The sequence below is a fragment of the Pogoniulus pusillus genome, chromosome Z (assembly GCF_015220805.1).
Source record: "Pogoniulus pusillus isolate bPogPus1 chromosome Z, bPogPus1.pri, whole genome shotgun sequence".
Lineage (NCBI taxonomy): Eukaryota > Metazoa > Chordata > Aves > Piciformes > Lybiidae > Pogoniulus > Pogoniulus pusillus.
Window position 1 is genome coordinate 46,955,200 of NC_087309.1, and position 26,532 is coordinate 46,981,731.

Genomic DNA, 26,532 nt, shown 5'->3' on the forward strand with positions numbered 1-26,532 from the left:
AGTGTCTCTGGCTTAAGACTTACAGACACATTTTTGAAGAGAACGTATGAATACGATGATATTGCACAAGTCTGTGTAGTTTCTGCAGAAGTCTAACAAAGCTGAAGTAAAAAAAACCTTCTGTATTTCTGCTGTGTTTTTATCTTTTTTATTTAGGACCAATTTCATGATGTTTTGGCACCCAGATCACATGAAAATCTGTAAAAACAAAACCCACCCCCCTATATAGTTGAAAACATAATTATGCTTATTTAATTTCTCTGAGTATTTTTTTTACTGTTTTAAAATCTCTTCTAAAAGATGCATACATGTTATTTCCTGAAAGTAAAGCTTTTAAATAAAGTGTAGCTCTAGCAAATTACATGGCATTAACATTACCTTGGGGCAAGGGGCTGAGATTGTTAGGAAATTGTAGCAGCTTTGCACTATTTTTTTGTTATTTTTCAAATATTTAATCAGTTTAAAAACTGTGGGTTTTGACAAAACTGCCACAGTTTGAAGGAACTGATCTTTTACAGACAAGTTCCTGTAATCCAACCCCCTAAAAAATGTCTCAGAATACCTGGTGTGGCTGTGTATTTATGTGGTATATGAGCAGCCAAAAGAACTATACAGTGTGATACGGGAATTGGACAAGAAAGTGCATCTGCCACTGTTGAGACATTGGCAGGTAGGAAGGGGAGCATCAGCCAAATACATGTTCTGGTTGTGGCCTAGTCTTTAGAAAGAAGCAATACAGCAAATCTGACCCAGCAATACAGGGCATGCTGTGAACAAGCATGTTACTTCCCAACCAGTAGGAAACTGAAAAATAAAATACCAGAACTCAGAATACTTTTTTTTATTGTTAAACTAAGGCAGTGCAAATTATGTTTTTAGGAAGATGAGGATAAAAATCCTAATGGCTGCCCTAGTTCGGATTTTCCAAGGAATAAATGCGGGAAGGGAATTCAGGACTTTGTTAAACACTGAAATGTACTTTCCCCTAACTTTATTGTGACAAAAGATGGAAATATTTTTGGCTGAAATTTCTAAGTCACCTAAAGGTAGCCATTTAATACAGAAATTGGACTGGCTCTCTAACTAGTTTAGTTTGTGTTAAAGATTTTATTCAGTGACTTGTCATGTTTCTCAGCTACCACAGTGGCACTTGGCAACCTTAGTTTTGAAAATATTGTACCAAAGATTCAGAATTAGATCCTGAAATATTGGATGAATTTAGGATCAACTTACTAAATTGAGGGAATGAGTCCATACTGGGAAAAACTCAAACTATTTCCTGCACATCTAATAAAATTCAGACACACCAATATAGCTATTGCATTTAAAGAATGCAATTCACCTGTTACTCTAGATGCATGAACAGTGAACAATAAACCCACAACTATCCAGTCAAAAAATGTAAATAACTTTATTTATAATCTATTTTCAACTTAAACTGACACAAGTTGAACAAGACATAATCACATGGTGATAAGAGGTGGGAGAGGTACAGAAATGGTAGGCAAGTTGCATTTTACCAGTATGACTTTCTGTAGCCCTTGGAACAGTGCATGAATCCAAAACTGCAGAGCCAGTGCTTTCTCAGTATGCATGAGTGATTTTTACTCTCTACTTGTTACAAAACCAAAACTGTAACTGAAACAATTTCTAAGCTGAATATTTCATTAGATGTCATTATGATCAGGCATAGTTACAAGAGTATACTTCCATGCAAGCATATTACAGTTTACAATTTGAGTACAAAACCTTTTCTTCTCTAATAATTATTACACTTATATGCTGATAGAATAGTAATGATATAAATCCAGTTTAGTGTTAAGTGCACATTTTCTGAGTTGAATGATAAATTGCAACTGACCTTGAAACAGTGTTTCTGGGGACTGTGGTTTACCACGTGATCTAGCAGGATGAAAAATTTTCGTGCAAAATAAAGTGCAGTTATTACACAGGAAAAGATTCCTTCCCCACCCTGTGATTTAGACATACTGCATGACCGTGAAACAATCTAACCTATTCAAGGCAAAATAGTCTCTAGCATAAATGAACCTTCTGTTCCCAGTTTCAATGGCAAAGCATGTTAATGAGAGCTCCTGTTATTGGTTTTGCTGTTTTCATTTAGGCTATAAAGCCCTTTCTGTTAACACACAAGAAACAAAGATTGTTTACAAGTATTGTGCCAGTTGAAGCACATTCCTATGTAGCACACAGTTAGCTAATAGCTATGTAACTATATAGCCCGTAATTAGCTAATGCCATCAATGTTTTAATACTCTGGTTACATATTATCTGTATTGGAGTAAAACCTAAATGACAATATTGTAGTGTGCTAAATGGAAGTTACCACTCTAATACTTTCAAGAGTAGTTTTCAGATTAACTAACCAATGCTTAACTCTCTTTAAACCTGGGAATAACTCTCCTACAAATCCAATAAGCTGTAGGTCAAGTACAACTTCTACAGCCAGTCTTAGCACATTTTGTAGTTCTTAGGGAACTTTCAAGAGGTTCTTGACATTCTTTCTGTCTTAAGGTAGAAAGATGAGTGTGAGAGATACTGCATTGCTGTCCAGTCCACTCTGGATTTATTTGTTCTTGTAAAACTCACTTTGAGCAGTTGAACACACAGAACAAATTACTAAAAGGAGCTGTGAAGTTCAACAGGAGATAGGCTAAGAGCAATGCTTCTTTCCTGACACAACATGCTATTCTGAGAAATGTTTGTGCAGTAGTTGTAGCCCACCTACAGCCTCCATTGATATTTGTTGTAAATGGTATCTTGTCCTGTAAAATGTAACTGAACTTAACCAGCAGTTTCCTTCAGTTGATTATATTCAGGATCTGAACTACCTCTGAAAAAGGATCCTGTTAGGAGTTTTATTCTTTGTCATCAGGTGTTAAGTCAGAAGTTGCTGCTTGGAAATGCATTTTAATGTAAAGAGTATCTCTACACTCTACAGCCTCAAAGAGACAGCTACACAAAATTAATATATAGATTTTCAAAAGCATTTAAGTGCTGTACATAGGAATTGAATAAAGTATGAAATGTCTTTGGATTGTTCTATTAATCTCTAGCTCTTTATTCAAGAGATTGTAATATGGATTTCCTATTTTTTTTTCTCTAATCCTTTTAATTTGTCCTTGATCAGTTGCAATTTCCCTGTTTTAGCAGGGGAGGACTCATATAATAGATGTACAACTGGCATTTGTGACTTAAACACAAATTTTACATTTCGTGCCGCTTTTGACCACAAGATGAATCAAATATGTCTGAGGTCTGGGCGTTCTATGTTTTTGTCCACTGAGAGGAGTCTACTGCTACTCTTCCACATACCTTCTTCAGCCTAACTGGTCAGAAGTGATTACTTTGACTTAGGAATCAATGCAGGCTCCTCGTATGAATTCTGATATACAAAGAGAGGGGTGGGAATGTTGAGAACCTCCCTGGAGTAAAAAAAAAGTATATCTTGCACCAGAGAGTTGTGTGAACAGTAAGCAGCATAAAAGAAGCTAACAATAATACAGTGGTCTCTAAAAGAGTAAGATGTAACTTAGCAAGAATAGCCAGGGCAGGAACGTAAGTACTATAGTGGAAAAATAATTACCTTGGTCATATAACCATGATTTAAAACAGGTATGTGTAATGAAACTTGGGAAAAAAATCATTCATTGTTCAAGCCAATGATTTAACATACAAGAATAGAAAAAGAATCCTGCTTTCTAAGAAAGGTATTTTTTGGACAGTTTTTCAGTACTACTTAGTTGTACAGCCACAGGATCAGTTTTAGCTTATTACAGTTAAGAATTGTAAGCTTCTATTAAATACTGCATACATACAGAATGTAATACAGTTTGCCATGCCTAGGAAAAGTGACATAATGCTGACCTCCAGGGCTACCTCATGAATTGAGGGTATACATAGCAGTAGAAAAGCCTAAAACTTCTTTAATAATCAAAAGTTCTGTTTGGTTTCTGTGTATTATCCTATTCAGGATTAGTGTCTTCTTTCTCTACCATTTGTGGTGGTACTTAATATGAAATCATCTCTCTCCCTCCTGGCCCAATGAAGTTGAAAAATATTTCATGATGGTCCCTCCACAGCATTCAGAATCAGACTTTTCAAGCACTTGCAAGTACAGTCTGTATGCCAGTACTGACTTGGAGTCATTGAAAGGGGCACATCAGATGGGCCTACTGTTTCAGTACTTGTCAAGGAGTAGTACAGCCATAATGATTTTCACAGTAAGAATAAAATGCCTTTTACACTAAGATTTCAGAATTAAGCTGTTATGAAATATCAGAGCACTATAAAATATATCCCCACACAACAGCCCTGGAGATCAATCTAATGCAGATACAGAAAATTACTAGTACTTAGGGATTTTAATACACCAACTATTTAGTGTATTAATTTTTAGAGGAGTAGCTTTACATAAACAGTATGTTTCAAGTTATGTGCAATAGATCTGTTTAACAGATTTATTCTTGTTTGCAAACACACACAAAGAATTTTCTGTCTTCTATTCAAGCAGAAGAGTTACAATGGTGCTTTTGCTACTAACTATGGTATGCATTTGGGGGTTATGTACCATTCCAATTCACATGCCTCCTTTAAGTCAAGAATGTTCTTCAGTGCTGCCACTGAAAGATCTGCTCCGGACATGATTTCTCAGTTGCTCTATGAGCTCAGGATTCTGCTGCTGTATCTGTTGTGCAAACTGCTGCCCCCTGTATTGAACAGTTTTGAAGTAAATTAAGTCATGGGGAAAAGAAAAAAAAGGAAGACAAGCAGCATTTAAAAGAATACAGGATATACTAATATAATGGAAAGATGAATTATATGAAAATTAAGACTAAGGGTAATTTGCTTTATATTCTTAATGAAGATATTTGTGGTATTACAAATTTATCTAGTTTAAGCAGAACTATCATTAGATCTTAATTTTTATTCTTTACAACTACTATTTCTACTTTGTAATATGGAGGGAAAAGTATTACCTTATTTGGTAAAACTAACATTTAGTAATTCAGTGGTTTGGTCCTTTTTTTGTCTAAGAGGATGTGTTTTATTGTTTAACATAACTACTCTCATAGTTGAAATACAACCTTGTATTAGTTTTTCCAGAAACACAGTGTGTGGCTGACAGTTTGTACTTGTGAGCAATGTCATTAATAGAAGCAAGAATTCAGTTACACCTTTATGTCTAGTATGACTGAGGTAGTGACAGATCCATCTCTGTAACAATTGTAGCTTAAGAATTAAATTGATAAGTGAGATTAATTACATGCGAAAGACAAGGACAACACTAGATTACTAGAAAAAAAACAGGTAAGTAAAACATACTACTTCAGTAATAGCCTGGCATGGCTTCTTTGTAACTTTCATGTTTTGCACGAGTAGCAAAATGTCAAGACTTCTTTAAATCACAGTGCAGGTTGAAGGAATGTCACCATGTTCATAGATATAGGTGTAGCACATGTTTGTTTGTCTTTTTAGGCAGCTTTTGCTTGGGCATGTTCCTATCTGTGATGTGAATTATAAGTTACTTTTGTCCTGAAGTGACAAGACTTAACAGATTGAAACAGGCCGGAATGATGAAATTGTATGCCTTCCATGAGTCTTACCCTATACAGAAATGGTCTGTTTCTGTGCAGACTCTTCCAGTTCCATTCCCATTTTAATACTCTAAAAGATTTGGGTCCTGGTTTTTGTAATAGCTACTCCTCATTATATTGAGTTCCTTGCAGCCTTCCTAGTCTAAATGGAATAATGCCAGAGCAGAACTAGTTGCAGCTTGTGTTAAGGAAATCTGCAGCTTTTCTAACTAGTCACTGGGGTATCAGGTAGTAACTTAATCAACAGAGTTTGGAAGTACAGCAGTATATAAGAAACAGAATGTGAAAACTGAGCACAGAGTTCTGTCATTCCAATAGATGGAAATGCACAAAGCAAACAAACAAGACAGTGGAAATTACATCTTCCAGTTCTGATTTTAATAATAGGCATACAGTGAGGCCAGGCTAATTGGCTTGATACTACCCCTTTTAAATAGCTGTTGCACAAGGATACTTCTACAAATAAAACAGTTAAAATTATTCAGTTCCTACTTACGCGTGGATCAGGCTGGACAGATCTGACAGGCCACCAACACCCGCAGCAGGGCCACCAATGGCATTTGACATCATCCCCGACATCCTGGAACAGTTAGTACAGTGTTGGCATTGGGGTATGCAAAGACCCTTACAGTAAGCAGTAGGGTTTTTTTTTAGTTGCTTGAAGGAAATAAGCTGCAGTAGTTCTATTTACAGTAATCAAAAGTAAAAGTACATTTTCAGCAATACAAGGCTATCCACCATCTCTCATTAATTCAAGTCTCCAGAGAACATTTGTTATAATAGTTCTCCATTTAAACACTTACAGTTGTTGAACTTGAGGATTCTGCATTAAGCTTGCTGCCTAGAATAGAAAATAGATAGCTGAAATTGTAACACAGTTAGTATTTGAATATCAGTGAGGAAAATGTGGAAAAAAGCCAACAAACAAAACCTCTTACATGCTCTATTGTACGTTGTATTACAAAATTAATTTCTGTGCATAGAAATATATGGTCACCAGTGAGAAGAATCATTAGAGGAACACATTTTAAGGATGCAAAGCTGAAACAATTAATTACAAGTTGGTAAAATACAGTGATTACAGATTCAGACATTAAAAATATGACAAGATAATAAATATAATAACCCAGTACCAGGAAAACTTTGGAAACAGAACAACAACAACAAACAAAAAAAGGCTTACAAGGACAGAAGTTTTCTATTGTGGTTTTTTCTTTTGGAGAAATGTCTGCATTTTATTGACTCACAGCCTAGATAAATGAATTGTGCAACTATTACTGCTACTGGGTATAAACTATTGTTATGATGGCCATAAAATATTGCAAAATAAACAAGTATAGACTGACTTTGTGTCATGGTTTTGTACTAATATGCCTTTGTGGTAATTGTGTAACTTCTTGCTTGCTAGCAGGCATGAGGTTATTTACATCTCCCATTCATAGGATACCTCAAAAAATATACTGTGTTTATAAAAAAAAAAGTTAGTAACAGTTCCTGCAGAAAGCAGTGTCTGTATGACTACAAATCCAATAGGCACAATGCAGGATCTGCTGTTCACTGATTTAGTAAAGGTACTACAAAACCCAGGTATATAAGATACTAATTTAATTGGTCACATATCTATTTCAAAATCAAACAAGTGGTTTCTCTAGTCTACAATTTGATCTAAAATGCCAAATTCCAGCCAATTCTATGGGTAATACAGGAGGGGTTTTTTTTTTCTCTCTTCCATCAGTAACAAATCTGATTCAGGTTAGGGGCCCAAAATGGAGGCTAGAAGCCACTTTCTCAAGATCAGACAGTAACTGATTTTTTACCTTGAAAAGAAAACAAAAAACTACACCACAGGAAAATAATTATCTGTTCCTCACTTGAATGCCCTGTGTTCTCTCCACTTCACCAGGCATCTTCTGGAAATAATGCAAAAAAATCCTTTGACCATAGTTAGCTCCACATTGAAGAGTAGATCTTTGTCACTAAACAGAAGCAGTCACATGGCCAGTGAAGCAGTACACGCAGTTCTAGTGCTATTCAATTGCTAGTGCCACTGGAGAAGGAACTCAATTCCTTGCCTACCAGCCTGCCTCTATTATTTGGACCATACTATCAGACAAGATGTATTGATATACCTTGCATGCCATGCATTTCCACACAGAAGCCCTTGTTGAAATGTCCTGTCCTTACGAAACTACCAGAGGCTGTAAGGTTAAAACTGAGTTCTCAAAGGTATTAAGTACTTTTTGCCATTTTTTCCCACCAAATTCGATCTCTGAAAGTTAATCAATACCATTTAGCTAAGAAAGCCACACATGGAGAAAAACTGAGGGACAAAACCATAATTTGCCACTGTACTGGAAGTAAAGGAATGCACTATATGTTATTTATATTAATTGTTTGATATCTTATGAAGGATTGCAAGCTTAATGATGTTGGGGATAATTTGGAAGAATTAAGAACAGATAAGTCTCTTAGGGAGTTCTGCCTAAGAAGAATTACTTCAGTCTTGAGTAGATTACATCTGAACCAACTGCTATTCATTTAAGGTGTTATTTCTTTGTATTTGTTGTTGAGTGCTATGTGAAGAATAAAAAAAAATTCACCATGCTGCTGACAAGTGTTTTACTGTAATACCATCTACAAAAAATGTATAGCTGATGTAGGCACCTTATTATTGGTAAGACAATCACCTGTATATAAGCCAGGCATTACAGGAGTTTTATGCTTCACTTGTTTAGAGTGCAAAATGACCAAGAAGAGTTTAAATTCGGTATAATAAAACCACTGCCATTATAATAAGCACGTGTTATTAAAACAAGAGTTGTTCTCAAAACTTCAGTTTTAAAAACACAATGTGAAGCTTCTTGACATTTACTCACCATACTAATGAAGGCAGGATTGTTTATCAAGCTTGCCATGTCAAAACTCAGTCCAGTTCCAGTCTATAAACAAAATGCAATTGAAGGTAAGTTTACCAATAAAATCCCAGTTAAAACTATTGCAAATAAATAGATACAGAGCTAACTTACAGGACTGGACATGTCTCTTAGTTTCTGTTCTGCTATTTTCAAATTTGACTTATAAGAGTCATTCTCTGGATCAAGATCCAGTGCTTTTTGGTAACTGGTTACTGCTTCTTCGTATTTATTCACTGAGGTCAGAGCCAACCTAATGTGAAATAAAGAAATCCTGGGTAGAATATAAATGACCATCGAAAGATAAAGATACATTTTCTGCTCTAAGTAAAACAGTATCTTACAATGGATTTTTAGCTTCAGCACTAAGTTAAAGCAAGTTTTGTTTTACTCCTGCTTAGTGTAAGCACTTGTTTTTGCAGAAGAGATCATCTCTCAGGGACTCATCTTGCATAAGTCCTGCTCCAAATATATGCAAGTTTCATTAAAAACTCTTAGGCATCATCAAGTGATTTAGTCTGTAGTTGAGTGCACAAGCTGAACCAACCATCCATGACTTTTTGCATAAGCTCAGGAGTTCCTGTGTCTCCTCCAGTCTTTTTGACTGAAGAGATTATTCAAAAGGGCACACAGGTAAGTAGAGCAAGGATATATATGAGTTCTGCAGCTTCAGGAAACCAAATACTGGAACCAGAAGTTTCAACATAATAGATTTTTGTCTTAGGATCAGTGCAAGGTTCTCTTTTTGGATCTTCAAGACCTTGACAAATGGCTTACACAGAATAATACATCTCCAGGATGCTGTAAGAAAACCTTTTATCAGAGAATTCTGCTTCATGTTTAAAAAAGATTCTTCTCCAGTAGGTTAGGACAGCACAGAACAAATCTATTATGTTTGAAAAGAGTATTGTTTTCAAATTTGATTAGTTACGACATTTAAAACATAATCTTTCTTTGAGCTACTCCAGAAGACTTAGCTGGTTGCAATTCCAATGCTGGTTTCAGTATTTTCAATTTATAGTGATCACAAAAATAAACTGATCTTTTCCATATTTTGCAAAACATCTGTGTGATCAATATTCAGCTATTTAGTACTCCAGTCCTTTGTTGGTATGTGCTAAGCTACACAGCTTGGGCTGATAAACCTGTACTAGTGCTCACCAACAGACCTTACACTTCTATCTCAGGCAAGAGAGCTCAATGTGTTAGACACATCACTGATAATCATTGCGCTCAGTGAAGATGAACTCAGTAACAGGCTGAAAACCCAGGAGTTTCCAGTAATACTTCTGGAAGAAATCACACAGTATTAATGTTTTCTTTCTTAATGTTGTGTTACTCTCATACAAAATATTTTAGTTTCTGGCCTATTAAATTGCCAAAGCAGTTTTTGACCAGAAATGCAGCCTGGTATTTCTGTGAGGCAGTCATGGTTTTCTTTTTACGAGGAAAGTATGTAAAAATCTGATCGGAATTCAGAGCAAGTCAGAGCAGCAGACGACACTTTGCTTGCTCAAACTTTCTACCCAGACGTGCTCTTTCAGGGTCACCCTGCAAGCATCATTTCAACTCTCTATCTACATGGCTTCCATCTCTGTGTCTTTCTGTGTCACTTTTGCATCCTTCTGTAACACATGAAGTTTCTGTCAAATCCTGAGAAAAACTGATATGCCTACATAATGCAGTCAGAAAACAGCTTTCTCACGAGAATGTATTGTTAAAAGGTATTTTCTGCACTTGGTTTTCTGGTTTTTACTAAACAAGCACTGTTTCCTTGGTCAGCCCACACTAAATGTATTATATCAATCTGCTGAGTTAAACAATGGCTTGTAGCAAAAAATGCATCCTCTATCAAAAGAACCAGACAGTCCAGAAACCAGAAGCTTGATTGCTCAATAATGATCCCACTTAAAAGCACACTGGACTTACACCCAAACCTCTAGAATACCCTCCACTTTCCAATTACATCAGCCTATGGCTTCCCTCTGTCTTGCTGAAATGGGAGGATCTCAAGCTGTTTAATATGAAGAAACAATCTGAAGAGAGTTAAATAGGACAAAACCAGTTCAACAGTCCCTGAAATTTCAAAGTGAATTAATACTCTCACAAGCCAGTCTGGCTGCATTTGTATTAATAAAATAAACTGTATTGTAGAAAGGTGGTTTGTTTTGATGCCCCCTGTTTTGTTCTAGGCAAAAATGCACTATCACAGACAATTCTGAACCAAAAACATGATTCAGAATTTAACACACACCAACACAGTTTAGCAACAGGCAATTTGCAATTGGCCACTCTGTACTGCAAAATAGATTTTAATAACATAGAGGTGGGCCATTTTGTGACAGCTGACCCAACAAATAATTCTACACATTTTTTAATCTACTATCACAGATGTGAAATGTCAAAAGGTTCATGCAGCATTCAGCCTACACCCACAACAGGTTTGCTTACCGAATATGTAAAGCTACAAGAACTGCCCTTAAGTAGATGTCCCATTCAGAACATTCGTGGTATTTTTTTGGCAGTACTTACCCACTGTCTAAAGAGGCCACACTGTTAATCTCTCAGACATGACTGAGAAAACTATCAAAAGGACAAAGCATAGCCTGGCTAAATATCTGCTTCCAAAGACCTGCTGAACAGAAAAAATAAGCCTCTATTCCTGATTGTACGATGCCCCAGTATTTTTAGGATTCCATTCACTAACAGCATCCCACTAGAAATAATTAACAGGTTCACGATCATTAACAAGTTCCCTGTTCCAACTGCAGAATTTTGATTACTCAGGACTAGGCAGCAAACAGAAAGAAAAACTTAATGACTTTATAAACTCAGTTTTCATAGTTGATAAACTGAAAGAAAAAATATTACAAACTGAAGAAATCTGATACGAATGTGCCGATGTCAACCAAACGTATCAAACTAAAAGCTGACAACCTGATAGGGTCATCTTCGTAACAAGAATGTCTGCTAAATAAAACAACCTACCTCTACTTAATTCAGAAAGTCTGCAGTGATTTACATTTCAGTTTACAGTGTTTACTCAGATTTGTATTAGCTTACCCCATTCTCCCATACGCTTTGCTGTACTTTGGATCTATTGCTATGGCTCTCTCACAATCTTTTATTGCTTCATTGTAGTTGTTGAGCTTACTTTGAGCAGCAGCCCTAAAAGGAAGATGAGAGGGAAGGGAGAGCTCTGTCAAAAAAAACCCCAAACAATTAAAAAATCCCAAATAACAACAAACAATAAAAGAAAAAAAAACAAGCTTAGCTATTCCTATGTCCACAGGTAACTTTAGACTATTTAATTTTAATGAATTTCACTTCTTAGAGGCAATGCCTCAGATCTGCTCAATTAATGTTCTGAACTAGGTATGTGCGCTTAAGTGAATTGCTAGAGTAGGCTTTGGAAAACATGCACTTATCGTTGAAGACACAAAGGATAATAATTCTAATGAACTAGTTTAGATCTAGCAGTGACTGCACAAAACACATCAGAAGCTTATTACAGGAAGTGAATCTCTCAGGTAGTAGTTATAACAACTGTTTAAGCAGAAGTGTTTGTGCTAGTTTGAGCTTAGCTAGAATGTTTTGGTGAGAAGAATTAGTTCACAGGCTGTGAAAAGGAAACAATGGCGATGTCTACTTCACTCATAGGTTTGCTGAGATGTGTAAGAACAAGAACACAAACATAGATAATAGAGTCACTCTCTGAGTCTCTCTGGGCTGAACTTCTCTCTAACCTAACCTGCCATTTGTGTGACTAATCCATCTGCTTCCTAACCCCCCCCGGCCGACCCTCCAAACTACTTTGAGCATAAGGCAAAGTCTTGGGTAAGATAGAGGGGTGGGAGGAAGGTGGAAGGGTGGTTGAGAGCCCCTCCTGGGGACTCAGGTTTCTGGGAGGGGTGTTGTGTTTCAGCATTACCTTTTTAACTTGTATAGTTCTGTATATACTGTAAATATCTGCTTGTATATTATGCTAAGCTGTAAATACAAAGCTTCATTCAATTTCCAGAGCTGCTGAGCCTAGTCTAGGTGATTTTTTTCAAAGTGTGTGGGGGAGCAGGTAACACCCAAACCATCACAGTGTTTCATACAGTCGGTGTTTTATAGCAGTAAGCATAGTTTTACTGATGTTCAAAGAAATGCTGTGATTTTTTTTCCTTCCCATTTTTTTTATCAGGCAACTCTTACTTTCATGTAAATAGGATAATATTCCTCCCTAATCTCTCAATTACTAAACTGCAATTGCATCTCTATATCAGAGAAATACTGAGTGTTGAGAGCATTCATACGGTAAGACTAAAGACTTGCCCAAATTAAAAAGGACACTGAAACAGATTAGTGACAGGTCTCAAACTACTCCTTGCTCTTCCTTGATTAAAAAAACTATAGTAAAAATCAAACCTTTCACTGCATACAACATTATTTTTTTATCAGGAATGCTAGGTGCATTCTAGCAATTCATACAATAACCACTACATTCAATCCTTTCTCTTGCAATAACCTCCAAATTGCATGGGTTTTTATCCTGATTAGATCTCTTCTGAGTGGGACTACTTAACATATTTTAAACATTCAGGCTGCTTGACAGTGTCACAGATGCCAGTGATGTATGGAGAAAAGCTAGGGACAATACATAGTCCTTCATATGTTTGGACAGAAAAAGTTTTTTCCATGTTTATAGATAATTTATATGGCCAGAGGAGAGTGACGAGACTCGTGAAGGGAGTGGAGGGAAAGTCTTACGAGGAGAGGCTGAGGGAGGTGGAGTTGTTCAGCCTCAAGAAAAGGAGATTCAGGGGGACCTTACATACTCTACAACTATTTGAAGGAAAGCTGTATTAAGGTGGGGTCAGGCTCATCTCCCAGGCAGCTTGTGACGAGAGGACGTGGCCTGAGGCTGTGCCAGGGGAGGTTTAAATTGAATGTTAGGAAGCACTTCTTCACAGAAGGGGTAATTAGACACTGGAATAGACTGCCCAGGGAGGTGGTGGAGTCACCATCCCTGAAGATGTTTAAGGAAAGATTGGATGTGGCACTTAGTTACATGGTCTAGTTGATGTGGTGGTGTTAGATCATAGGCTGGACTTAACCTCAGAGGTCTATTCCAGTCCCAGTAATTCTTCTGGCAGGGGGGTTGGACTAGACGATATTTCGAGGTCTCTTCCAGCCCTTGACATTCTGTAATTCCGTGAACTCTCTCTTTCTTTCAAAGCAGTATCATTAAAAAATCCATTTACATTGTTCCCAAACTATCTTAAGAAAAGCAAGAATAGGGCCTGTATTTATTCAAATACTGCATCATCCACCAAACTCCAAGCAATTCCTGTCTTCTCATAAATAACCCCATACTGTGTTTACTGATATCAAGATTCACTTTGGTCCTTGCAAATGTGGCATGTGATATAACACAGAGAGCAAAGCATTTCTGCTCTTGCCAATTACAGATTTGATATTTAAATGCATTCTACAGAGGAAAATTTCAGTGTTTTGGGGAGGCTTTTGAACCTGATCTTGTATTTCTGTTTTATACAAAAAATCACTTATGTGATCGGATTTATCAAGGAAAAGAAAAAATTTACACTGCCAACTTAAAGATGTATAGATTAGTAAACTCTGCATTTCCTTTCTCTTTATGCTTGCTGCAAAACAATTTTCTCTTGTATTTGTCACAAAGTAAACTGTAGTAATGGAAGCACAGCTCCAAAAATAGAAAAACTTCAGTGGACACAGTGCCACAAGGCCAGAGTGACAATATTTAATATGTCCTTCTGGTAAAGCAATCACTGTAGCGTGTACAGCAGAGTGACTCTTGAAGCAGGTTAGTTCCAATGGGGCTCACAGACTATATGGCCTTTGCTCTTATGCTGGTCTTCCAGGCAGTATACAGAAAGAGCATACTTTTGATGCTAGGTTAACATGCCCTTCCTGACTTCATCTGCTCCCACAACACTATGACTTCATTATGGTGAAGAATAGATTATACAATGAAACTACAAAGACAGCCTTATTAATTTTGAAACTATAAAGACAGCCTTGTTACTTTTCAACAGGTCATGCATACAAATGTTGAGTATACAAAGCTTGAAATCTCCAAAATGGTATACCCACATTTGTACTATTTTTTCCTAAAAAAAATCAACATTAGGAGAGATATGAGGTGGCAGGTGGGTTGCTAGAACACAAAACCCACCAAACATCAACCAACCAAAATGAACAAAAAAAAACAACCAAACCCAAACTGGACAAAAAAACCCAACCCAACTCAACAGAACTGAAAAAAAACTCTTACTACCCTCAACAGTCTGGGAATCGCAGCCTATGTTATGATTTAATATAGACAGCCTAATGCACAAAAACCTGGTCTCAATTACTACATGTAATTTTAGAGCCCGTATTACACATTTGACTGATACAGATATGCAGAAGGAGCTCACTTTCACTTTAGACCTTTTACAAAAGTTAACATGACACATTTCTGAATAATAGGGTTTTCTAGCCTCAGGTTGTTTTAAGCTATATCACAATTTATCTATAAAATAATGTTAATGAAGTTTGGGAATGAAAGGTTTGTATTATTTTCATTTTACCTGTTGCAGTAATAGACTGCATTGTTGGGATCTAGTTCTATAGCCCTAGTATAACAATCCACTGCAGCACCATAGTTTTCTTCTTTCATGTGATTGTTACCTGAAAAGAAATTTAAAAAGCCCTTAAGTAATTAAAAGATACAGTGTTATGTACGAAAGAAACAAAGTAGTATCATTAGAGCATCTGTGTAAGATATTTATGACTATACCACTGGAGAAGATGACTTTGAGGGCACCTTCCAACCTCATGCAAACTGTGAAGCTGTGAGGCAACCTCTTCAAAATTGAATTGCCATGGAATAATGCAAATAAAAATACCTACTATATCTGTAAAATAGATTATGTCCATTGTAATCCAGCACAAACCTTCCCCTTCTCAGGTTGCTATTTTACGCTTTCCAGCTAATTTCTATTGTTAAAAAAATCACTTTGTTGAGAAGTACTATTTTAATTAGAGTTCCACCCTAGTAGATACATCAGTCTTAACTCTCTGTGCAAGTCTCATAATACAATAGGTTGTATGTTAATTACTTTTCCATCTAATTTTCTTAAGCATCCCAGTAACTTGTAACTATCTTTATAACATGGAAAATCAAAGAAAATCAAAACTAAGCACATAAGCCTCACTTCTGTGATGCCACATAATTAATGAGTTAAGTTCATGAGAAGTATGTATAGCACAGGCAATCTAAAAAAATCCAGAGTTAACATTTGTCACTAAAAATCTCAAAAATTCTGTTCAGTAATGAAGTACGTTTCATAAATATTTCAAGTCAAGTGAAAAAAAAAAAAAGACAAATTTAACTTCCCTATGGAAAGAAAATTCTGGAGTAAAGTCTTCAACAAAAGATTCACACACATTCTTTCCTCATCAACAAAGGGTGATCTCAGCACATTTTTTCTTTCCTGGCAACAGAGGAGAAAAAGTGCTAGTTTAGAGTGCCCAAGTTTAAGGCTGTTCCTTGTCCTGCAACTACAGATCTTTGGCTTGACAGATTCTACAGAAGCCTCGACCTCCCAGAAGAGCCACAGAGATGTCATGACAATTAGACTTCCACTGACTTCCTTGTACTATAGCAGAATATTACAATTGTTTCCCAAAATAATCAGGAGAGGGGATAAATCAACAGGTTGCTACAGATGTAAGTAACGGCACAAGCAAAGGCTGGAAATGTTCAGTCAGTGCAACATTTTGTCTCTAACGCAAAGCAAAAATCTGTGGAGCAAGCAGGATTAGGCTCCTGAGCTAACTGCAATACTTGCATTTATCTGTGAACTCAGAAAGCTTAATAATCAAATAGATTTAAGCACCTGACTATCATCAAGGTAGTACAAAATCACGTCTTCCAATAATGATATTACTGGGCCGTAATTATAGTCATCAATCCCTGACAGTGAGAAGGCAAACTGAAACTGTGATTGCATGCATGCCCTCAACATACATACAGAATGTATTCATATCTGTCCCATTTCTTCTGGCTCACCAAATACTAAGTCTTTCCTTTGATCTAAGGTCTGTACACTAAGTCCTGTTGTCAGATAAAATACTTGCAAGTTACTTGCACTTCATGACACTGCAGTGGGTAACGTTTCTTTCAAACAAAACTACCATCAATGACTATCAAAGCTGAAATAACTGATACTGCTCTGAACTACGGATGACCTGTGGTACAGGGAGCTAATATCAGTGGGTACCTTTCTTGCCCTCTACCCAGCTCAAAACTGAATAAAGGAAAACAGAAAATAAGAGCTGGGCCTACTATTTCTGCTGAGATTAAGCAATCCAGGACAAAAGGAAAAGCAACTGTAATACTTATTTTATTGCCAGAGAAAAATTCTTAAGACAAAAAGCTCCCACAAACAGTTACACTTTCAAACGTGTGTCCTCTATAATCTATGTACCTACTGTTAGAATCTAAACTGTGGTAATGCCCAGATTTTTTTAGGATCAAGCTGTTGTTACACTATACAAAACTGCTCACAATTTGTGCTCTTACATAGTTTACACTAAGTCAAAGTGTCAAGTGACATACAAGGATAGACACACAAATTCAGCTATTTACTAAGTTGGAGGGTTTACCACTTCCTGGTTTCAAAATGACCAAGATAGACAACTCATCTATCTGATTCTGCTTTGCCATTCCTTAGCTGATTTCTACAGGTACTAGGACTGGTTTGAGAGTAGAAGTGCCATACAGATCAGCAAAATATTCCATTGCTATGGATAGACAGATAGAAATGAAGAAATTAAAGTGCTAAGAATTACAGTATTATAGAAGATATCTTAGGGGTCAAATGGACTTCCCTAAATTATCTAATTTGTCTAACTCAGAGCAGCATATATGCATGATAGTGTTAATGGATAATACACATATGAAAATGAGGATTAATATGACAAAGCAGCATTAGAAAATGTGTCAGGAAGTTTTGTTAGAGGAAATGAACCAGAGGCAATTCAAGCAGATCCAAACTGCTTACTAATGCCTCTGCTAGCTGACACTTTGGCCTAAGACTAGATGATTTCGTTTTCTTCAGTAGTGACATGGCACTGTTCTAACACCACCACAAAAAAGACTAACACATAACACACATTCATTTCATTTACTCAGTTTATTTCAAAAACCCCTGTGGGCTGACAGATGACAAGACAGAATCACAGACTTAAAATAGGCATTGTCTATTCTACTTTCCATGAGCTGGCTGTAACAGACAGTAAACTGACAAGCCAGCATGCACAGCAGATATGTTACAACTTACAAGCTAATTTTCACATGCGATGTTGTGGTGGGTGGGGTATTATCCCCAATAAATGTTTGAGTTCTCATTCTTTGAATTAATGACCTAATGAGTTACATGAACAATTAGGAAAACACACTTTCAGAGCCTGAATGGACTGCATTCATGACTACATATGAATAGTTCTAAGATAAGACAGACATGGAATTTATTCTCAAAACCTCTGAAGCTTTTTCAACATCATTAGTCTGATTTTTTTTCTACAAAACTCAAATACCTGTAAATCCAACAGATCATTAAAAATACAAAGTATCAATACACCTGATTCATAATAGTTATGAGTGCTACAGGCCTTTCCCCCCCTCCCTCGTCTTTTCAAGGGGAAAAAATGGATTCATTCTTCAGTAGCACTAGTGAAGACTTCTACAGTGCAGCTGCTTTTCCACACCTAACATCAATAACATTTATCAAGGAAAAATAAAACTATTGACTTTTCTGCAATTTCATTCAATAGAGATTTTTTAGGCTATCAGGGAGTGATAGGACTCCGGGGAATGGAGCAAAGCCGGAGATGGGTAGGTTCAGACTGGCCGTGAGGAGGAAGTTCTTCACCATGAGAGTGGCAAGACCTGCCCAGGGAGGTGTTTGAGGCCTCATCCCTGGAGGTGTTTAAGGCCAGGCTGGATGAGGCTCTGGCCAGCTTGATCTAAGGCAGGGTGTTCCTGCCCTTGGCAGGGGGTTTGGAACTAGATGATCTTTGTGGTCCATTCCAACCCTGACTGATTCTATGATTCTAATAATTTCACATATGTGAAATACTAACCCTATTAAATTTGTAAGGCTTTTTCTGTTGGCTTCAGGTCGGTCAGCTTTTTAACTGTTATAATATTCAGCAAGCAAAAAATCCTTGACATAACCTTTTCAATATATAGTAGTATCTTGTATAGCAATTCCATGGACAGAGAAATCTACAATATACTGAACAATAACTGTCTATTCTTTGAAGTTTCTGCTACTCAAGAATGCTGCCCAGGACTTCACATGCTATGCCTTAGAAAGTATTACGGTACTCCCTGAGCAAAGGAGAGAATAGACTGTAACTCTTAATTCTAAATTCCTAAATTCTAGATGGTGCAAGCCACTTAGTCCTTTTCCAACAAAACAATCTGCAAACAACATAAGCTTCAAGCCTTTGTGTGCAACACTATCCATGATAACCATGTTTGTTATAACAAAATAACGAAAGCATAAGATACTTATTCCTGTGTTTATTACAAACCTTCATCCTTCAGCTGGTCTGCCTTTTCAGCATCCTCTGGTAAAGCATCAGAGAGAGGCAGCATGTTGTTCTGTATATAAACAAACAAAATAGTTTTTTCATTAAAACATAAACCCTGATTTTATTAAATACTTACATCCTGGGCAGCATTGCATCAACAAGCAACCAGTTTTAATGTTGTGCACAGAAAGTAGGATAGAACTAAATGTCACTAAAGGATGCCTAGGAGGGAAAGAGAGCTTGCCTTCTACTACTGAAAATTCCTTATGGCTCACCATACATTTTAAGGTGATCAAGGGGAAGACAACTGCTAAGTCTTTACCACAGTCTTGGTTTTCCTACTTCTGACTCTCCTATTTGCCATACTGTTGGTTCCTATGCTTCCTGTAGTGGGGATCTCAGATAACAGATATTATTAATACACATTTTTGAAGTTCCATTTTAAGATTAGTGTTCATGGAGGTGCTTTTAAAATTGAAGAATGAAATTATTTCCAGAAAGGAGTAAGAAACATCAGCAAACTACAAACGACCTCAAGCATTTAAAAGACATTTATCTCTGGGAATTGCAAAATGCTTAACTGAAGGATAAAATTTATCAAGTGAAAATGAGACATCCACTATTTAGTAATTTTCTATGAGGAATTGTCCTTGTTGAGCTGAAATTAATTCCTCCCACTGCCCCAAAAGATTCTAATTCTGCTATTTTAATTAAATGCCACTTTTTACTTATTTTCATTAAGTTTCCACATTGTTTTGACCTATACAGCACTTTTAAGGTTGTATATACAACATGACATCTTAGCATACATTGGCAGAGTAACTCTACAATCTCAGTGAAATTATTACCTTGTGAAAAGAATTTGTGAACATTTCTATCAAATGCTGGGGAGGTGCAAGATGAGTATCATCCAGGTTAATCTTAAACACAGTCTCCAAACACTGAATTGCAACTTAAAAAAAAACAAACAAGAAATTCACCAGATTATCAATAGAAGTGTAACTTCACTAATCATAATTATAAAACTGTGATTCACTTCTTGACTCAGCTAGTAAAAGCAGCTCTCCAGAATATAGTATAAAACAAAGAGAGGCTACCTGATCCCCATAGAATTAATCTGCTGAAAAATAGTATAATCTGTATGGAATCCATACATAGTTTGGGTATTATTATTAAACAAATTAAACAATAAATTAATGAAATTATTTCAATCATGCACTGTCTTTTAAAAAACACAAATTACAAAACAATAAAACAGCCCACAAAAAAGCAAAATAAAAATCACATAAACATATGAGGATTTAGCAAAAGCATGACTCATAATACAACTATGCACATATCACACACCTCAATGCAAACTGCCATGTATTTGTGTGGAATAATAGTTGGAAAAAAATATCTCATCCTTATTGAGAAGAATAAATGCAGCTTAATTTTCATAAAGTAAGCACTGATTACACCGAAATCCGAATTATGTACTAATAGTACTTACTGCCACACCTATGATAAATACAGTGGAATTACATATTCATTTTCCCTTATATGACTTACTGAGAAGCCACTTGCTACTTACCAATTTTCCCCTCAAAGTTATCTTCATTTAAGGCACTCTCTTTCCTGAATACCTGACCTCATTTGTAGTTTTGCATACATTTAAAAAACAACTCTCACAAGGCATTAAGTCCATGATGCTAGCATTGGAACAGGTTGCCCAGGGAGGTGATGGAATCACCATCCTAGAGGTATTTAAAAGATGCATGAATGTAATGCTTAGAGACAGAGTTCAGTGGTAATGGTTTAGCAGTAGTTGTGGGATTGTGAGTTCTAGGTGAATGTTTGGACTTGATGATTACAAAGGTCTCTTCCAATCCTGACAATTCTATGAGTCCTGTATGACAGTCCTGTTCTGACTCTCTGTCATACAGGAGATTTTTGCAAAGTGGAGCAGTGCAAATCATGCTTAAGCAACGTAATTACAAAATTAGTATTATTACTATTTATTACTACATTATTAAGATAGAATATTATTACATTATTAAAAATGAATAATTATTACTAAATCTTACTACATTATTAAAAATGAATATTATTACTAGTTAGAATTTCCATGAAATAATTAGGTCTTACAGTGAACTCCCTTTTTTCATTTCTCCTTCAATTAAAAGATGGAATGTATACTTCTTACAATCTATCACAGATACAACAGTATTAGGAGCTCTTATGGGATCCATACATTAGAAAAATAACCACTGGTTAACAAGCAAGCCAACAATGGAATCCTGTGTAAAAATAAACATACCAAAAGAGAAACATTTCCAAATCAGAAAATGTATTAAATTGTAATATGATCAGTGAACTACCTTGTTTTAACACGACATAAAAATCTGCTGCCAGTAAAGACAAAGGAGTGAAGACTTTTTTGTCTGAGGATTATCCCTTGAGACTAGACTGCTAACCTCTCACTATCCCATTAGGAAACTGAAGCACTGTCAAGTGCCACAAGACCAGTATCATGAGCAAACTGGAAAAGACTTGCTTCACTACAATAGATATTAATCTAAGATTTTTCTCATTGCTAATCTTAAAGGCCAAAATTATCAGTTCTATTATGTCCATCATCAAACACTTTGAGGCTTAAGCAGCTGCAGAAGCTTGTAGTGACCACCTTGCAAACCACAGGAGATACCTGCTTCCCTTATGAATGTCTGGGGCGCACACAGAGACCTGGAAACAGGTCCACTTAGATTATGCTAGAGCCCAGCTCAGCATCCCAAGTGCCTCATAGCCCCTAGATTTTTTACTGTCACAGCAAAAGTTGCAAGCAACAGCAAGGCATCCTAGCAGACATTTAAGATGTTGATCACTGAAAAATTAATATTGACTGAGCTGCTGAGGCCACTCCACTACTTAGTATTCCTCTTCATCTTAGATATAACCTTCCCCACCTCAAATATCACATGCATCCCTTGCCTTAAGCAGGGTATTCCACTGGTTTGAAAACACTGCCTGTGATGGTTTGAGGCTAATTGGCATATTTTAATGAGAGAAATCAGATCACTGGTTGTAAAAATAAAATAATGATGAAGTCTATATGATGAAGTGTATAATTCATTGGTTTGCTGAAAGGTATAAAAAGCAAAAAAATAAATAATTTGTCCCACTCTGTTCCGGGATGCAGCTGCTTTTCACTTTCCTCTAACCTCGGTTGACAGATAACAAGGAAAGCTTTGCTGATTGTTTTGTTTGTCTGTCTGGGAAGGAAGAGGGAGGAAGAGCAGGTAGCCTTGAGCCTCTTCTGGGCAGTCTGTCTGGGAGAGAATTTGGAGTTCTGTATTACTTTTAATTTGTATATAGTTGTAAATATAAACAAGAAGGAAAAAAAAGAAACTCTAAACAGGAAAGAGAAGTAATTGTTATTTAAACAATTTCTAGTTCATACACCACATCTGAGCATTAATAAGCAGAGATTTCCATCACTGCTCTACATTCTAGGTAGTAAAGCTGTATATTTCTCTGGTCTATTTTCCACTTACTCTGCTTTTTCAAAATAAAGCATTTTTATTCACCATACAAAATTCCTAGAGAAAATTTACACTATAACTGACATCACTATATAAAATTCAAATGTGCAAAATATCAATATAAATGGAGTTTGAATATATGCTAGACTTCTATTTTTATAGTTCTTTTTGTTGTTTTGTAGAAAATAGAACTAAATAATTTACCAAACACAAGGTATCAGTGTAAAACATTAGTTATTTTTTTTCATCCCTGTTGTCTGCACCTAACATTAAAAGACAGAATCACATAATATTGGAAGTTGGAAGGGATCTCCAGAGATTATCAAGTCCAACCCCCGCTGCCAGAAATGCTTTAATGGGTGGGGATTGGACTGTTGCTGCTCCACATACACTAAAGAGACTCTGAACAACTAAAATGAGTCAATCATTCAGAATGCCAGCCTCCTATCCTCTAGCACACAGCATATGGTACCACACTTTTGGCAGGGTACTGCTCTAAAATTAGGATTCTGTATCTGTATTAAAATGGTAAATGTTACATCAGCATTTAAGCAAAACTGAGGTTTTATAATGTTTTTTGTTCAGAAAACAGTATTTTAGAATTTAATCTTTTATACAGACACTGGCTAAGGCTGCTCTAAGCCATGTCATCAGGTAGATTTTCAGTCATAACTCAATATGTATTAGTATTATTGTAAAAACAAAAGAAATACTCTTTTCCTCTCATTAAGTGATTTCCAAAAATTTCCATCAGCTGAACATCAATGCGACCAGACAGAGGTTAAATTCAGAGCTGATTACCATTTTTCGGATGTACAAAATGCTCCAAGATTTTGATGTAAACTTAAACCTTTTGGCTTTTATTCCTCTGGGAGTATCTTCTGAATATTATGATTAGAGTGTTGCTCTCTTGTTTACATTAGTGAACAGCTGCACTCTAATGCTAAGAGACGTTGGAAGGAAGCACACTCCATGTCTACCTTTCTAAGTTTAAGGTTCTGAGAACCAGGACTTGCTTTGCAAATCAAGAAAATGCACTCTTCAGCTCTCTCAGATTTCAGGTAATTCAGTGATTATCTGCTTCAATGTTGTTTATTGTACTGCTGGTTCTAGATTTCCCCCTCTCAGCTTTGAATTTCTCCTCTGCTTGAATGATACAACTGAAGACTGCCTTGAACGGTACAGAGTTTATTTTAAGGGAATGCTGTGAAAAGGTCATTGCAGAATTAAGACTTCTTGTCCTTCTCTTGCTTAATTCCACATTGTGACATGACCTGCCATGAAGTCTCCAGGAATGAGGGAAAAGGAATAAGAGCACTATGAAGCAAAAAGACACATACTATGAAGTTACAAAGACTTAAGATGTGTCTCTCAACATAGGGAATACACAGAAGTCCATCACTCTGTAGCTATGTCTACAGATGAATGGACTTGGACATATAACAGAAACTATATCATAATGAAAATTTTTTTAAAAAAATGTCTGTAGTACTGTTAAAAAAAAGAGAGGAGGGAGAAAGGAGAGGAGAGAGAAAAAGGGATAAAGGGGAAAAAAATTTATTTTATTTTCCATATTCTTAGGATCTTTTAGCTTTCCCTCATGAGGCACACAAAATTCTTACAAGAATGAAAGAGGTGCTTCTTCCCATACACCAGAACAAATACATGTAATTTTTTTTTATTTCCTTCATGGCCAGCACAGCTACTGTCAGATGTAAAATGCAGGAAGAAAAACCAAAAAGCAACGTAAAAGTAAAGAAAAAAGGAATCATTAGGCAAAAATCTGAGTGATACACACACAAATCATTACCATAGACTGTATTATATAGCTGCTGAATTAGATGTGTTTTATAGTATCTGTTGCTCAAAATTAAAGTATGCATTTGTAACTTTGGATCAGTTTTTAAATGAGAGATGTTTTAAAATTAATAATCTCAGAAACATTAAGATCATTATTTTATTAATGAAAATATCTAGTGGTAGTTAGAACAGAATAGAATAGAATAGACCAGGTTGGAAGAGACTTCCAAGATCATCCAGTCCAACCTATCAACCAGCCCTATCCAATCAACTACACCACTGCACTAAGTGCTCCATCTAGTCTTTTCTTGAACGCCTCCAGGGACAGTGACTCTACTATCTCCCTGGGCAGCTCATTCCAATGGCAAATCACTCTCTCATTGCAGTGAATTAGTTGCACTTAGGTCACTACAATTATTTTCTATGACAATATATATCAAGCAATTTATCACCTTGGTAGGTTATTATGCATATATATACACACAAACATACAAATACATACATATATCGTACCTTCCAAACTTTCTTGCTCATCTGGAGTGAAAGTATCCATCTGACTCTGCTCTCTCAAGAAATGGATGACTGCATAAACCAGATGCTTGACTGATGACATTTTGAAATGGATGAGATTCTCCTGTCAAAGAACAGGATCACTAATTTCAGAAAAAATAATTCCCAGAGTTTTCAAGCCTCCCACTGACATCAGTAAGAGGTACACACAATAAACAAAAACTTATCCTTCCAAAAAAGTGATGCCTTAAGTGGTTAAATTTTATGGATTAAGAACTCCTACGATCATCTAGTTTAACTGTCAGCAAAAGCGCAGATTTCCTCAGATTCATTCCTGCGGGAGAGTTAACTGAGGCTACAGTGATTTAGTATTTTATCTTAATAGTTTGGATTTTATTTCTAAGACATATGCACATGGAAGCAGAAGCACATGCTGAAGTCAACATCAATTAAAAAGATACACTGATAAATATAATGAAGCAAAGAAACACACTTCAATAAAAGGTATTCTATTATCTCACACGGCACTGAACGTTTTACATTCACTTTGGTCAAAAAAATGGAACACTGTGACCTCAGTGCACACTTCTGATTAGTACCAATACTGGCTCAGTCCGATTTGCATTCAGCATCCGCTGGGAGTTATGTAACTTTGAGGAAAATTTCAGTCTCAACTTTCCAAGTTATTTTTCCCTTAAATCATTTTGATGTAAAAACGCACAACCTTAGCCAGTCGCCAGGGGAAAGTGGTTAAGGAAGAATGTTAAATGAACGGCAAGATCAAGGCCAACCCTCCCCACATTTTTTTCTCTCTACAACCCCTGAGCCATCCAATGTGCAGGCAAACCCACGCCCGAGGGGATGAGGGAGAGGCGGCTCCTCGCCGAAGTGGCGACTGACAGGGGTGCATGACGGCGGCGCCCGTCTTATTCGGACACCCCGCACAGAAGGGCCGAAGAAGCGGCCGCCGCGGTGTCGCGCTCCTAGGCGGCCGACACGCCCCACCGGCCAGGCAGCACGGGGTCCTGCCGGCTGAGGCGCGCCCCCACGGCACTGCCACAGCCGCGGGCAGCAATCGCTGTCCCCCGCTACAGCGCCGGCAGCGTAATAGTGGCGCGGCAGGCCCGGGGCGCTCGCTCAGGCCTGCAGGACAGGTCGCCCAGTACAAGCAGGTCGCCCAGCTGCCCGCGGGCGCCCCTCGGCATCGCAAGGGCTGTCCACACCGCTCAGCTCCCCTGGCCGCCTCAGGCTCACCGAACGCCCGGACGAGGTCGGATCTGTCCCACCACCCTGCGCTCCGCGTACGGGGGTCTCCAGGGAGGCGTCGCGCACCCGCCCCGCCCCCACAGAGCTGTCCCCGCCAGAGAGACGGGGCATCGCCCTTACCGTGCGAGATGCAACGAGCGCCGCGGCAACGCCGTCCCCGGCAACGCCGTCCCCGTCAGCGCCGCCTCCGCCGCGGGGCGAGAGCAACAACGAGCGCGAGGGCGGGCCGCCGGGCGGGCGCGCGCGTGCTGTAGGAGGGAAGAGGCGGAGGGGAGGCGCGTGAGTTGGCTGCGC

The 26,532-nt window shown here is 37.3% G+C and overlaps 2 protein-coding genes across 6 annotated transcripts in view; one reads left to right on the forward strand and one right to left on the reverse strand.

Moving 5' to 3' along the window:
• Positions 1–3,049, forward strand: part of TRAPPC13 (trafficking protein particle complex subunit 13) — a 36,533-nt gene extending 33,484 nt beyond the window's left edge. For all 5 annotated transcript variants that reach the window (XM_064140184.1, XM_064140183.1, XM_064140186.1 and 2 more), the window contains one exon: positions 1–3,049. In XM_064140184.1, the coding sequence (XP_063996254.1) occupies positions 1–96 (96 nt within the window). In that variant the 3' untranslated portion in view covers positions 97–3,049.
• On the reverse strand, positions 1,393–26,505 carry SGTB (small glutamine rich tetratricopeptide repeat co-chaperone beta). Its single transcript, XM_064140188.1, has 11 exons — positions 26,359–26,505; positions 24,976–25,096; positions 19,990–20,093; positions 19,142–19,211; positions 15,127–15,226; positions 11,591–11,695; positions 8,642–8,780; positions 8,492–8,554; positions 6,419–6,456; positions 6,112–6,195; positions 1,393–4,727 (listed from the first exon to the last, which is right to left on the reverse strand). Exons 2-11 carry the CDS (start codon positions 25,073–25,075, stop codon positions 4,616–4,618), a joined length of 915 nt encoding a protein of 304 aa, XP_063996258.1. The 5' UTR covers positions 25,076–25,096; positions 26,359–26,505; the 3' UTR covers positions 1,393–4,615.
• Positions 26,506–26,532: the final 27 nt, after the last annotated feature.